Source organism: Poecilia formosa, unplaced genomic scaffold (genome assembly GCF_000485575.1).
Source record: "Poecilia formosa unplaced genomic scaffold, Poecilia_formosa-5.1.2 Scaffold244, whole genome shotgun sequence".
Lineage (NCBI taxonomy): Eukaryota > Metazoa > Chordata > Actinopteri > Cyprinodontiformes > Poeciliidae > Poecilia > Poecilia formosa.
The window spans coordinates 828,371-843,683 of NW_006800183.1; the positions used below are offsets into that span (position 1 = coordinate 828,371).

Genomic DNA, 15,313 nt, shown 5'->3' on the forward strand with positions numbered 1-15,313 from the left:
ATGGATGGATGGATGGATGGATGGATGGATGGATGGATGATTGGATGGATGGATGGATGGATGGATGGATGGATGGATGGATGGATGGATGGATGGATGGATGGATGGATCCTTAATAAAATTGATTCTTAATCACAAGTTCTTTTATTTACAGTATTTATATTTTTCAAAAGTTTCCACATTTTGTTATGATACAACCATAGACTGTATTTCATTGGGATTTTACATATTACATCAACTCAGTAGTGTGTAATAGTGAAGTGGAAGGAAAATAACATGATTCTTCTGAAAAGCTTTAAAAAAGCGTGCGATGCATTTGTACTCTGATGCCACTAAATAAAATCCAGGGCAACTGATTGAGTTTATAAATCACCAAAATATTAAATAGAGTCCACCTTTTGTGTAATTTAATCTCAGAATATATTCTGTGAAGAGGTTTGATCAAACATTGTCATGAAAAACGGAACATAGCAGACTGGGTCAAAGTTGTTGACCTAGATGAGGTTGCTAAAGGCAACCTCAGCTTGATAGCACTTTTTGGTCAAAAGCCGCTCAAAGTCCTTAAAAATCGAAGTTAATAACATTCATCAGGGTAAAACACATTAAACTTATTTAAATTAAAAGGATTATAAAAAATAAAAAGTAAAAAACTAAGTTTAAAAGTAGGCAACAGCAAATAAAAATGTTTCTAACTTTGTTTTAAAAGAGCTCAGGTGGGATCATTCCTCAGCTAACGGGAAACTTATTCCAGATTTTTGTTGTATAAAACCTGATGGCTGCTTTCAGCATATTTTAACTCTTGGTATGGTTAGCAGGTTTGATTCAGATTACGGTCTTAATGGCTCAGAGCATTTAAGAAGATCAGAGACGTAGTCTGAAAGTGGTTTGTAAACCATCAGTGAGATTTTAAACTCCATTCTTTGGGCGATAGCCAGCTTAATGACCTCAAAACTGGACTGATATTCTGATCTCTTTTTGCTTTTGTAAGGACTCTAATATCAGCATTAGTTGAAGCTGTCTCATTGATTTTTTAAATAGCCCTCGCAGTGAAAACAGCACTGCAATTATTGAATTCTGGCAGTATTTTTAGGTGGTAATGTTGTATTTATGACCATGTTTTGTACTTGTTGGAATTCAGAGCAGAATCCATCGTTAACCTTACATTCCTAGCATTGTAAACCTACAGACTGAAAGTGGAATAAAAATTCAGTTTTGTTATATTTAGCTGGGAAAAACTGGACACATCCAGCTATTAATCTGTTCAATGTGTTTAGTGCATTTGCACTTGACTGTAATCTCCTGGTAAAAAACTGATGTACAACTGTGTGTGATCTACATAATTGTGATACTCTTTCTTATTGTTACATATAATTTGAATGCTTTAAAACATTGAAAAGGAGAAGACTTAGGTTGGAACCTTGAGGAATAAATACTTTTATTCAGCTTAGATTTATTGTCGTCTATGGACACGAAAAGGTTCTATCAGACAGACACCAAATACCAACTCAGTTTGTTAAATTGGGATAATAAAATGTCATGATGAACTGTGTCGAACGCTGTGTTCAGATCAAGTAAAACTAATATTGAAATTTTACTACAATCGGTGTTCAGCTGGAGGTCATTAAAGACAAGAGCAGTTTCAGTACTGTGATGTTCACAAAAGCCTGATTGACAAAAACCATCAGAGTAGTTGCTCAGGGTTAGAAATCTGTTTTTTAAAGGGAACATATAATGCCACATTCACATTTTGCAAAAATGAGCCGTTTCAAAAACCTCCAAAATGCAATTAGCAGCTCCAGCAAAGCTCATTCCGTTACCTAGCAACCCCAGCAGAGTTCCGCCCGTCACCTAGAAACCCAACTGGCGCTCCAGCACATTTGATCAGCTGGTTTTACCGCTGTACGCTGCACAATGGCTGACGGAAAAGACAAGCATTTGTTGTTGACTTACCATCCAAAAACCACTTGCTGCTTTCTTGCTAGTTGTGCAGGAGGCTCCACTTCTGCTTTTCAAAGATGTATGGTGGCGTAATTGAGCATTTGTTTGCAGTTATTTTCATGTGCGATTGTAAACGTTGAGTTTATTCTGAAAAGAGCTCAAATAGGCAGAACTGATCAGACTAAAATCTCATTATCTAAGAATGCTTTCGTGCATGTTTTGTTTAGCCCATAGACCCATCCTAACCTTTTGAAGGAAGCATAATAGGTCACCTTTAATATTTTAGCCAGAAGTGGCACATTACTGAAAATTGATAAGTCCAGGTTATTCTTTTTATGAAGTGGTTTTGATTACCACAGTCTGTGGGAACACTCCAGAGGAGAATGACTCATTTATTATAAGAAAAAGGTCAGGAGCCAAAACATTTGAGAATTGGAGGAAAAAAAACTGGTTGGTTCAAGTGGATAAAACATAAACCAACTCTTGGAAGATCTCACACAGCTCTTTTGAATGCGTCATCTGAAAATGCAAAAATTCCTTCCCTTCAAATGCAGGGAAAGAAACCACAGCCAAAAGGCTTGTGTGAATTTTTGCAGTGCTTGTAAGACAATGACTAAGTTTTAACCTTTTGATCAGCATGTGACACAACAAATGCATGGCGGTTTGTTGGTAATATTAGATTTCTTTTGTTGTGTCTGTAGGCTCCTTTAAGAGAAGGAAGAGGAAATCCATAACGGTGACGGTGATGCTGCTAATTGTCTCTGTTCTGATCCTCGTTTTCGGCCTGGCGGCGACCACCCGGACACAAAACATCACTGTGGGAGGCTACTACCCCGGAGTCATTGTGAGTTCAAATTCCTAAGCTTCACACACAGACACAACATGGCAAACGAGACTGAGGTGTTTCCAGCAAACCCTTTCAGCTCCTGGAGTCCAAACTTCATTAAGACAGCTCCCTAAAGGGAGTGTTTTGCTTTCGTTATTCAGGATTGCAATCATTAGATGCTAGATGAAGTCTGAGTCTTCCAGTCAGTAAATTTGTTTTTGGCATTTGAAAGACTCAGATCGAGTTCTTTAGATTTAATGTTTAGATCATCTGAATCAAACCGTTTCAGTGACATTAATTTTGAAACTATAAAGTCAAATTTGATTGGTATTCAATGCAAGTTACACTTTATGTATCTCAAATGGAAATTATATTGAAGGTTGGCATAATTCATATGCTCTAAGCATCATATGATGCTTAGATCATATGATGTTTGTTGTGGATTGTGATGCTGTGATCCAGAAGGAACTCCAGTAGCAGTCGATCTTGCATCCAATCTGAAGAGGCCTCTGACTGAAGACTGTTGCTATGTTGCAATATAAAGTTAATTCAATTAAAAAATACTTATTAAATATTAAATGTGTTGTTGTAACTCGCATCATACAAGATGGTGATGGTATGGGCAGAAAGAATCTCCAGGAGCAGCCAGTTTCACAACCAACCTGAGAAGCCTCTGACTGAAGATTATTTCTGTGTAATAGTCTCATGACTTTCACAGCTGAAAGAGTAAATTTTCCACAAAAATTTCTGAAAGGTTTAACAATTGCTAAAAAAAAAAATAAATCAGAAATTTTGAGATTAATCTCTGTTTTTTTATTTATTTATTTAGAAAAAAATCTGGAAATTTCTGTTTTAAAAGTCAACAAATTTCTGGAAACACTCCAGAAATTTGAGAGTAGTCTCATTTTTTTTTTTTTAGAAAACACTGTGGAAATTTCTGTTTGAAAATTCAAAAATTTTCCAGAGAAAACACAGAAAGTTTGAATTTAATCTCAGAATTTTTTTAGGGAAAAAAATGTTTGTGTTTGAAAAGTGAAAAATTTCCTAAAAACAAAAAAACTTTGAAATTTTGAGATTGATCTCAGAAATTTTTAGAAAAAAAAACTTGTAAATTTCTGATTTTTGGCATTTGAAACTCAGACATTTCTGGGTCTTTTGATAAATTTTTAGAGGTTAATTTAAAAGTTTCAGATATTTTTTCTAGAAAATGTTAGACTTTTCAAAAACAGAAATTTATGATTTTTCCTTGAAAATTTCTGAAAATAGTCACAAATTTCAGCCTTTTTTTGGTGAAAATTTTCACCTTTTTTGTTGATTTTTCTATCTAATGTGGCTTGAATTCACTGCCATATGAACAATCTCCTGAAACAGGATATTTTCTTTCTTTCCAGCTCGGCTTTGGCTCTTTTCTGGGAATCATCGGTGCTCATTTGATAGAGAACAAGAGGCAGATGGTAAGAGGATTTACATCCTTTATTTCCGCTGTGTTTTGTGTTTGCTGGTCTTTTTTTATCCATTCCAGTTGATCCTGTGAGTCCAAACTGGGCTGAGGAGATTTGCGTTGGGTACTGTTGCAAATAAACTGGACTGTGAGGGGTGAGTTGAGGGCGAACACAGCCAGAAATAGAAACGGGCTGTAAATGGAGGAGGCAGATGTCTGCAGCCAAAATGAGGGTGGGATGAGTAGAACAGGTGGGAGGTGCCAGGTTCGGCCCGTCAGAACTGATGGATGGCTTTATGCTGTGGCAGCCGTTACCTATAGTGCAGCAGGAGGTCCGGTCCAGTGATACAGCAAACTGAGCCGCAGCGCATTGCTGAAATGTTATTGCAGGTTACATAAAAAGTGATGACAGGCTGCACATCTAGACGACTTACATCTTTTCCTAAACATGAGAAATGGATACGCGTTCAGTTTAGAGGTTTGCACCATCTGGTCAGGGTTCACTGAACGTGACTGTTGCAGAGGTTTACTTCAGTTTACTTTTAGCAATAGTCTTACTACACTGATTGTTTTACTTTTATTTGAGTAATACTTTTATGAGGTATTTCCACTCTTAATTTCTGGATGCTCTTCCCACTGTGAGTAAATGCATCAGATATAAACACACCTGAAGTAAGATTTCTTGTTTGTGCACAAGGTTTGTTTTTCTAAAGTTATTTTCTACCTGCTGAGTAATTTAACACCACAAGTAATTAACTCTGTTCTAAAATACAGTATATTTGCATTACTGAAGTATTAGTTTCATTGATATTTTTAGTGATTTGGAAAAGTACTATACCTGAATCTGTTATTTTGTAATCATGTCATTTATATACAACATATCATTAGAAAAAAAAAAAAAAAAAATCCTGTTTATTTAGTCATTCTGTTACTTTGCATCTTTTTTATGAGTTCGGTATTTGTAATCTGTATAAAGTAATTTAATTTTTTTAGTTAAATTATATCATACATTGGGAAATTTCAAGTTGATCGTTTCAAACCTCTAGTGGGAGAAAAAAGTTCAAAATTCAGTCTTTAAAACAGCAGAATTTGGACATAACTTTACATTTTGTACTTTTATTTGAGTAAAATTATGTTGAAGTTGTGCTGCTTTTGCTTTAGTACAATTTTTGGGTTGTTGGAACAATTATCATTATTTTTATGGTTTGTAGCTTTTATCTAAACCGCTGCACCAACCACATGTTCCCAGGTGTTACATCCCTGCTAAAGGTTTGTAAAAAGCATTAAATTTAAACACATTTTATTACAGTAGCAAACAAAAGCTTTAAATTTGATCACAAATCCCATCTCAAGAAACAGTTGTTTTTACTAAAAACGTCACTGACACAATTGAAGGTATAGTTCCTTTAAAAACATAGCTGAACCATTTTAATGTATACTGTAAATATATTAGTATATATTAACTATTTACTACTTTTTTGATTCATAATAGAGACAAAAAGGCCCATTTCTTTTAGCCACTGATTGAAAAGGTTGGATGTAGACTTAGAATTTTATTTTGATAGTTTACAGTATTACTGTGCAAAGGAAATGCAAAAATCTTACCAAGTATTCTTGCTCTAGTTTCCATTGCAAATATCCTATTATTCTTGACATTAAACAAAACGAACTTATATAGTTATAAGTAACTTTTCAGCAAGTCAATAATATTTTAATACTGATGAAAAAATATTATTTCACTTACAGGAAAATATATTGGTATAAGTATAAATATCTAGAGGGAATTATTTACTTAAAACAAGCTCTTGTATCTTTCTGAAAAGTTACTTGTAAATTAGTTTTGCTTTGTTTGAAGTTTGTTAAGATATTTGCACTGTAAACTGGACCAATAACACTTGGTAAAAGTTTGTGTTTTTGCTGTGAATTTAACATTCTCCTTATTTTATAAAGTTGTATGCTTTATAAAAAACAAAAATATTAATAAAAAAGTTTTCTTCTGCTTCCTTCAGTTCCATTCATCCCTTGAAAATCCAGGATGTGGTTTTGTAGACATACAGAAATAGTGGATGTATTTTCTATTTATTAATCTGCTTCAGTAAACCTGATTGCTGCTGCTTGGTGAGTAAACAGGCCTCTGCTGGAGTCGATGACAAGCTGCTGACATAATTTACTCCTTTGGCTGTCGTGTGTTGCATCGGGAAAACATCTGAAACATGCAGAGCGCCAGGAGGCTGGGAAACAAGACCAAATCTAATTTATTTTAAGTCTTTATTTGATAGTTAATTGACAGGAAAGTGGGTAATGAGAGAAGGGGGAAGACATGCAGCAAAGGTCACCAAGGCCAGGAATCGAACCTGTGACAGCGACTAAGGCCTCCATATGTGGCTTGTGCATAACCCCTCTGCCACCACAGCACACCCCACCAAGTCTAATTTCTAAAGTACCACTGAGAGCCATTAATTTGATTCTTTCCTCAGAAAGTGGTGTGATTAGGGTTTCTTTCTCTCTCAATGCAGAACAGGAGTGAGTGTAACTCAATGCTTGCTGTTTTTGTGTCACTGAAAGACTGAAACATTTTCATTTGAAACTGCTCAGTGTTTCGCATCCGTCAGTAATTGGATTAGAATATCTTGTGATGGCGATATCCGTTGTGATGTTTTCATCTTCTTTTCTGTTTTCATCTGTACTCCTACACTGTGCGACCTTTTGCCATCTGTGTCCAAGAGACTCTGTCCAGCTGGTTAAATATTGTGTTAATATGTAGATGCATTTATGCAACACTTTTTAGAATATTATCCAACAACAATAGCACTTCTTGAATTATAGATTCTGTTTCGTTCAAAAATATTAAAAGGAAATTAAATGTTGTCGTAACTCATGTCATCCAAGTACCTTCAGAAAGTCGCTGTGGTGGTGATGCATTGGGCAGGAAGGTTCTCCAGTAGCAGTCAGTTTCACAATGAATCTGAAGAAGCCTCTGACTGAAGATGATTTCTGTATGACAGTCCCATCAGCTGTTGTCAAGCACTGCTAATCCACCTTGTTGCTTTTGCTGCTTCTTTTCAAATCTGTGTCAGAGAGGCGTTGAACTCCCTCCTTCTCTCTTGGCATCCATGAAGCCTCCTTTTCAACTCCTCTGGGATTTAGGGTCGTAGGTCAAATATTTAAGCATTTGAGATGCTAATCAGCTGTCTGCAATTGTAAAAAAAAAAAAAAACAATACCTGGTTTCCATAGTTCCACATCATAAAGTAAAAAATTAGGAGCAAAAATCTTTTCAGGTGCACAGCATCCAAAACCAGAGGGTATAATCATCCAAACATTCAACGCCTAAACCTAAAAATGTGTTATTTATATTCAGAAATATGTTAAAAGATCAAATCAAAACTTCAGTGACAAGATATTGGCAACATATAGTTTATCCCTAATCAGTGGCGCCTCTTGGGAGGATTCCCATTGACTCTGGAGTCCTATTTAAAGGCTCTAAGTGTTCAAGCGGTGATAAAACAAATGTAATATACATTTAGTTATCCTGAAGCTGATGCGTCTCTGTTTTCTTCCACAGTTAGTTGCATCTATTGTCTTCATCAGTTTCGGAGCAGTTGCCGCCTTTTGCTGCGCTATTGTTGATGGAGTTTTTGCAGCGAGGCACATTGTAAGTATAACCAATCATTTTATGTGTTATTTTAAATCAAATAACATGCTAGCTAAAGCTACTAGAGTTAGCTAGCATTACAAAGGCTCAGTAAAGTCTGTCTGCAGTAAATGGGTGGCAGAAACAAAATATTTAACTGTGGGTTAAATTAGCCGTCATGATGCAAAGTAACTACTAATGCACGTTTAATACAATTGTGCTGAAATAATGGCTGAGTGAAAAGGAGCATCCCCATTAGTGGATCTTCATTTGCCAGTAAAATGGAAGATTTTTGTAAGTTTACACTCGACTTTACAGGGAGCCAGTTATAAAAGATAAACCATTAAAATGATCCACTGACGGTCATCATATTCATCTTTAGGTTTTAAACCAGATGACATATATACTAGAAAGGGTATAATTAAATCCTGCACTGGGGACTCCTATCAGTTAGACATGTTTGAAACGCTACAAAAGCAATTCTACTCTGAACTGCTTGTAAACACTTACATATGTCACTAACCGCACTTTTTGTGTCTTATTTTCATCTATGTGGTGAATGAATGTCACAGAAAATTAAACTCCATAGCAAACACCGTTTGTTTGGTCACTGTTACTGAATCAATGTAGATGTAACTTGAAACATCACAGTAATAATATTACATAATCTCACTCTGTTTACTCACCTCAGGTTGCAGGTTGCTTGAAACCGACAGTGAAGCTGAAGGCTCCACCTACTTTCTGATTATTTTAGCCAATAATCATCTGACAGTTGATCTGGCATTTAAATTTTATTCCTAGATTTGTAATTTATTCTTAGAAATAACCAGAGCAAAGGTAACACACACGGTCCGAATGCAGAAGAAACCGTGAATATCAAAGCATTGATACCAATACACACTATTCAGAACTGGAGCATGTCAAAAGAGGTCGACATGAGGTTTAGCCCTAAATTATAACATTTTATTCACATTAATAATTATTCATGTAAGCCAAAACGTTAGTTTCTGATAGGAAATGACACAAGTACATCACTAAAGATGACAAAACAGCACATTTTAACAGAATTGGCATGTTGAAGTTGATTTATACCCTTCAAAATACATAATGAAAAAACCTTTAGTGGCTCTGCCTCAATTTTTCTTATATTTACTGGAGAAACATTTAGCAGGTTTTATGGGTATTTTGTTGGTTCATCTTTAATCTTTTGAAGTTTGAAGGCCTTGTTGCCATCAGCCTAACCCTAAGCCTAACCAACCAGTTCAATAACTTCCATCCTGGTTGTAGTTTGTGTATAATTAGGTGAACAAACACCAGTCAAGCGTACGTTTTTATTATTTTGGAGTCACAAAGACACATAAATTGACATAAGTGTTTGTTTCTACAACACTTATAGTTTTACAGTTAAGGAAATAAAAATAGAAGTCCAGCTCTGAGCCTGATCATTTTTCACTCTTTAAAAAACCAAACAAGGCTGAACATGCAGGCCTAAAGATATCTTTTCCCAGGACACCAGAGACAAACAAACCAGAAGACGCAACATAAATAAACAAGTTCATCCTGTTTGTTGTTTATCACCTCATTTATTAAGTCAAGTTTATTTTCATAGCTTGTTTCAGCAACAAGGCAGTGTGTTGTTACACTATGAAACGTTACATGGTAGCAAATTATGAAACACCAGTAAACATTGCTTTTAGTCAAATCCCATCATTAAAATATATCAGATATATTGATCAGTGTCCCAGTTATTATGAACCAAAGGCAGCTTTAAACAGCCTCGGTTTAAAGGAACTCGGTGTTTCGGATGTTTTGCAGTTTTCTGGAAGTTTGTTCCAGATTAGAGGAGCATAAAAACTGAATGCTGCTTCTCCATGTTTTGTTTCTGGTTCTTAATAATATTCACATTAGAGTAACATAGTCTTCTTCAGAGTGCTTAAATTACTTAATTTTATCTAAATAGCTGAAACCTGATATTTATTAAAGTTATTTTTTGTCTTTTTTTTCTAATTCATTGCTTGAAAAAGTCCAACACGATGTGATTTGTCCTCCTGCAGGACCTCGAGCCTCTGCATGCCGGGCGCTGTGGGTATCTGTCCAGTGATTCTGCGTCTGAGCGTGAGGTAAGTTAACGTTATTATGTCTCACTCTCTCTTCATTGAGTTGTGTGTGGGTGAGGCTGTCGTGTCCCGCAGCGATGCAGAGTTAAGGTGCTGAAAGCAGCTTGTGACCCCCAGGTGCCGTGCCGGTCGTCGTGTAAGCTGCATGTGAAGAGCAACACCTGTTACTGCTGTGAACTCTACAACTGTGGGAGGTGAGGAAAACTTTGGTTAAAATGAACAAAGACAAAACTGTGGCTACATGGTTTGAAGTGCTTCTTTCATTGTTTCGATTTTCAGTAGAGATGCACCAATTAAGTGACCTGATGCTGGATTTAAAGGTCGCCTTGTTGTCAGACATCAAGAACTCTCACAAATGTCTGAGTTTGAAGAAAGTCAGGGAAGGTTAGACATTCGCTCACAAAATGGGATCTTCTTGATTTTCCTTCGTTTTCTGTTGCATTCAAAACTACCTCTGTCCAAAATCCTCCATTATGTTTTTATTTATTCTTTCTTATATGTTTAAGCGCTTAAAAAGAACTGAATCTGTCCAAATAAAGTACCAGTCAGGATCAGCCAGTAAAGTCAAATCGGTGCATCTCTAATTTTCAGTGGGAGATTTGTTTGCATTGCAGCTTTGATTGTATCAGAACAAGAATGTTTCTTTTCTTTGTGACTTTTGTTTCAGAGAACCTCTTATGGGACTTCAGAATAAAGATGTTTTGAAAAAGTTTAGGAAGTCATCCATGATTTGGAAGTAGGTCCCTTCTCCAGACCGATACTGCCCGTTGTAGATCAGTCCGGCGTTTTTCTTCCCATGTAGATGTAGTTGTTATGAATAATAAACACCATCATAGAATGTTCAGTTCATCTCTGCATGTTCTGTTTGTGGCTGACCTGACATTATCCATCCATTTCAGTTCTGCTCGACTTTTCAAAGCCTCAGTGAAACCCTTTTCCACGATTGCAACCATAAATCAAAACCTGATAACAGTATCCTGCTGATAACTGAAGAGTAGCCAATCACTGACCCTCTCAGTGACATCTGTCCCCCTCTGTGTCCCACTCACTGGCCCAGCCGAGCAGAAGTGATGGGAGGCTACCATGAATACACAGATGTGAAAAGCTGCCAGGACGTTGTGCACCTTTACTACCTGTTGTGGTCTGCGACCTTCCTGAACATCGTGGCGCTTTTTCTGGGCATCATCACTGCGGCTGTGCTGGGAGGCTTCAAGGACATGGTAGGCAAAGACATGAAGTCAAAAAGGAAAAGGGATTTTACTGATACCTGGTCTCAAGTATTTATCGTTCTGACAACTTTTTACTTTTACTGCCTACATTTTAAAAGAAATATCTGCACTTTCTACTCCTTACATTTTTCTTACATAGCTCGTTATTTCCATGATTAAAAATGTAATGACATGGAGACGTAGCAATACGGGGTACGAGTATTTTTACGCTTCTTACTTTTACTTGAGTAGTTTTATTTTGAAGTATTTCTACTTTTACTTGAGTANTACTTTTACTTGAGTAGTTTTATTTTGAAGTATTTCTACTTTTACTTGAGTAAAATGTCTGGATTTTCTACCCACTGAATGAAAAACAAACATGTTTTAAATAAAAATTCACAGACGGACACCTGCAGCTTTTTTATTGAAAGAAAATTTTTCTTTTGCCTGATTTTGTTACTTATATGAATTATTCTAATTTTTGTCCTTAAAATACCAAAACTTCCACATAACTTTATATTTTGGTCCATCTGATGACGTAATTTTTAAATTTTAAATGATTGATAATCTGATCAGTCACTCAGTACTTGAGTAGACTTTTTTTTTTTACCAAATACCTTTTTACTCTTATTTGATTAATTTCTTGTATAGCTACTTTTTACTTTTACTTGAGTAAAAATATGCTGAAGTAGTTATACTCTTCCTTGAGTACAACTGTTGGGTTCTCTGCCCTCCTCCGTAAACAACAGATTCACTCATTGAGAGATTCAAGACGTTCTTCGTCTTTTAAAAAATCCCTCCATGTTTTTGGCTCAAAGAACGAATAGTGACGAATGCAATGTTTTGTGTAATAAATTATCTTACGAAAGGTTTGATTTGAAGAAAAATTAGGCCGTATCTGTATTTATTTTTGACTCTCTTTGCTAACACAGTGCATGTTGTGAGCAAAACAAAAAAGTACTTTGTTTGACCAGAACTTTTAAAGTATTTTACACTTATTGAAAGTCATTTTGTATTCTTGAAGGTGAAAGTTACTTTTTATTTTTTGCACTTAAGTACATTTCAAAACCTGTACTTTTTTACCTTTACGTCAGTAAAACAGTTCAGTTCACTTTTACTAGAGTGTTTTTCAGACACGTATCTGTACTTCTACTTCAGTAGAGAATGTGAGTATTTTTCACCTTTCTGAAGTTTGGTCCACATGTTGGACTGTAAATTATGATGCAGTTTGGTTTTTGGGTTTCTTTACCATAAAAGCTGTTTTTCCTGATCCATAAAAAATAAATATTAATAACTTATAGCTAAAATAATTCATCATTCTCCTCACTTCTCCTAGCAGGCAATCAGTTACAGAAACATTGTAATCGCCGGTGTTGCACCATATTCACAGTAGGAGGCGCTGTTTCAGTTTTACACCATACTTTTCAATGCTTGTGGTCACAGAAAGCATCATATATTGTGGCAACACTATAACTTATTATAAAATACTAAATATTTAAACTCTGTCCTTCCACCAAATAATGGTCAGATAGTTATTTTATTCTTTGTCACACATATATGTGATCATCAGATGGACTTTTTCTTTATTTTCCATTTGCGTTGGGAAGCACTTAGCAAATTAAACAAATTTGTAATTGTAGTACAGGAAATGATTTTTCCTGGCATGTCTCAACAACAACTTTATAACTATCATCTAATAATTATAAAAGCTTATGCCACTTTTTGCTGCAGATTTTTTATATTTCTTAGTATCCTGCTCACTCTGCATGATAAAACTCTAAACGAATTAAACAGCAAGTAGCTGTGTTCCTGTGATTAATATCAACATATCTGTCTTACTCAAGTGGTAAGACAGATAATCTCTTGTCTTGTTGGTAAATCTCTTGTCTTGTTTTGAATTAATAAAAATGTTCAGTGTAATTTTCCTGCACAGAAATTGTTAGAAGTGCCAGTAATAATAGTAATTTGTCTGCATTTTAAAAGCTGGATTTTTTGTTCTTTTCTTGTTTCTGGCAGAGTTACTACAGTGAAGGACATCGCTGTAAATAAACACCAGTTTGTGTTGTTTTTGGTTCCAGATGCCTGCTCCTGCTTCAGAGACTGCATCTGAACCGGAGGCCATCGCTGCTCCCGTCCCTCCTGCTCCTCCTCCTCCCACCACTGCCCTCAACCTGTATCACAACGCTGCCCCCTGCCTGCCACCTTACACCGCCTACGACCTGCAGGTACACTGAAAACATGGCTGACGCACATCTGTCAACAGCATAGATTCAGATTACATCAATTATATCAGTAGCAATGTTAAGACTGATATATTTCATTCTAAAATAAAGCTAAGGTTTGCTATAGATTATTTCCAGCGGTCATTATTTAGTTTTTTCATTTATAATGAAAACATTTCGACCTTGTGGCCCACTGGTGAATGTGTTGTTTTCTTTTAAGGGGACATATTATGCAGATTTGTACGTTTTTGTGCTTCCATGAACATCCAGACATTTTTTTGTTCAATAAATTTATGTTTTTTGGTGTCTGGAAATTGAGCCGTTTCAAAAACCTTCAGTATGTAACGTCACAAATCAGCAGGAACTGCCCCTCACCTCATAAGCCGTTACCTAGTAACCCAAGCAGAGCTCCAGCCCGTTACCTAGCAACCCAAGCAGAGCTCCAGCCCGTTACCTAGCAACCCAAGCTGAGTTCCACCAGGTTTGGTCGACTGGTTTTACTCCTGCATGTTTGTTTGTTTTGTGTGTGTACACATTTTTCCTTTATTTTGCGGTGTCTTTAATTAGAGGTTGTAACACAGACTGCTATGGGAGATCTTTCCTGCCAACTGCCACCAATATCTAGAAAAACTCTAAAGAATTTTCTAGATATTGAATTTGGTTTAAAAAAAAATTTTGGTTTTTGATTCAGTGGGTAGATTATCCAGAAATTTTACTCAAGTAGGAGTAGCGATACTTCATAATAAAATCACTCAAGTAAAAGTAAAAAGTAAAAAAACTCCTACAAGTACTTTTAAAAAAAAAGAAAAAAAAGTTCCTTAAGTAAATGTACCTGAGTAAGTGGTGTTTTTCTGTGTGGTTGCAGGGCCCCTTCCTGTTCCCGGACTCCTCAGGCCTCTCAGATGACTCCCAGTCTGGAGCCAGCCACCTCTGGCCCACCATGATCCCTCCTCGCTACTCCCCGCCTCACGAACACCCTGACGAGAAACCGCCGCCGTACAGCCCGTAGGCCGGCTCCAAGCGATGGAAACACCTGAGGACCCGTCAGGTGTCGGGAGACTCTCGCTCAGATTCTGCTGGCTTTTCTTCACAAACTCTGAATGATGCGTTGAAGAAAAGAAAGGCGAGGGAAGGACGACCACAGCGCCGGCTAGCAGGACTAGCGCTAGGACTCGCTCTGGCCGTTTCTGTGCGTCCATATCTGAGAGAGAGAGAGAGACGCAGCCTGCTCACCGGCAGGTTTGTTTACACATCTATCTGCCTTAATGCATACGGACTCCGAACACTGCGCCATTTAAAGACTCTTCTCCTGTACAGAAACTCCCCTCCAGCTCATACGTTCTTCATATGTCATTAATGGAAACTAAAAAAAAAAAAAGCCATCCTGCCTCAACTGGAGCAGAAGAAATTGACTGAAAGAGACTTTATAGCTGGAAGCTTCAGAGTCCAGATAGGAGTCAGGTTGAGAACCCAACAAATCATTTCTGAATTAGTTTCTAAACGTCTCTGACTGTAACTAGAAGGAAATGTTTAATGAAGGCGTCACATGCTTGTGTTTGTACAACAGCATGTTGTAGTTAGCAGCACCGCTAGGCCTAAAGCAGATCATGATATTTATTTCTGTTCTCTTCTGTGTGGTGAACAGAGCAACGCTATTCAGGAAATAAACTATTGAATCTACTACAGTAGCTGCTGAGGAGACACATTTAACTCTATTTATTCTATTTCTACCAAAAGCTGTGAAGCCGATGTGATTAAATACGTTCAGGAGGAATAAACTGGTGTTCTGTTTGTATCAGGAAGTTTGAATTTCTGCTGAAAGGAACTTAAAATTCAACACTGTCATGTTATGAAATGCAGTAAAACTTTCAGAAATATACTCTTCTGATTCCATCCATCCATCCATCCATCCATCCATCCATCCATCC

General features: G+C 36.6%; 1 protein-coding gene and 1 long non-coding RNA gene across 5 annotated transcripts in view; one reads left to right on the forward strand and one right to left on the reverse strand.

Moving 5' to 3' along the window:
* Nucleotides 1–15,183, forward strand: part of tmem255a (transmembrane protein 255A) — an 18,061-nt gene extending 2,878 nt beyond the window's left edge. For 2 of the 4 annotated variants that reach the window (XM_016680493.1, XM_016680495.1), the window contains 9 exons: nt 2,640–2,782; nt 4,156–4,218; nt 7,770–7,859; nt 9,893–9,958; nt 10,073–10,149; nt 10,623–10,691; nt 11,007–11,175; nt 13,242–13,388; nt 14,251–15,183. In XM_016680493.1, the coding sequence (XP_016535979.1) occupies nt 2,640–2,782; nt 4,156–4,218; nt 7,770–7,859; nt 9,893–9,958; nt 10,073–10,149; nt 10,623–10,691; nt 11,007–11,175; nt 13,242–13,388; nt 14,251–14,394 (968 nt within the window). In that variant the 3' untranslated portion in view covers nt 14,395–15,183. The remainder of the gene's footprint in view (nt 1–2,639; nt 2,783–4,155; nt 4,219–7,769; nt 7,860–9,892; nt 9,959–10,072; nt 10,150–10,622; nt 10,692–11,006; nt 11,176–13,241; nt 13,389–14,250) is intronic. The other 2 variants (XM_016680494.1, XM_016680496.1) reach the window with 2 other exon arrangements.
* Nucleotides 1–15,313, reverse strand: part of LOC107838354 (uncharacterized) — a 117,969-nt gene that overhangs the window by 19,921 nt on the left and 82,735 nt on the right. The gene's annotated exons all lie outside the window — the stretch shown is intronic.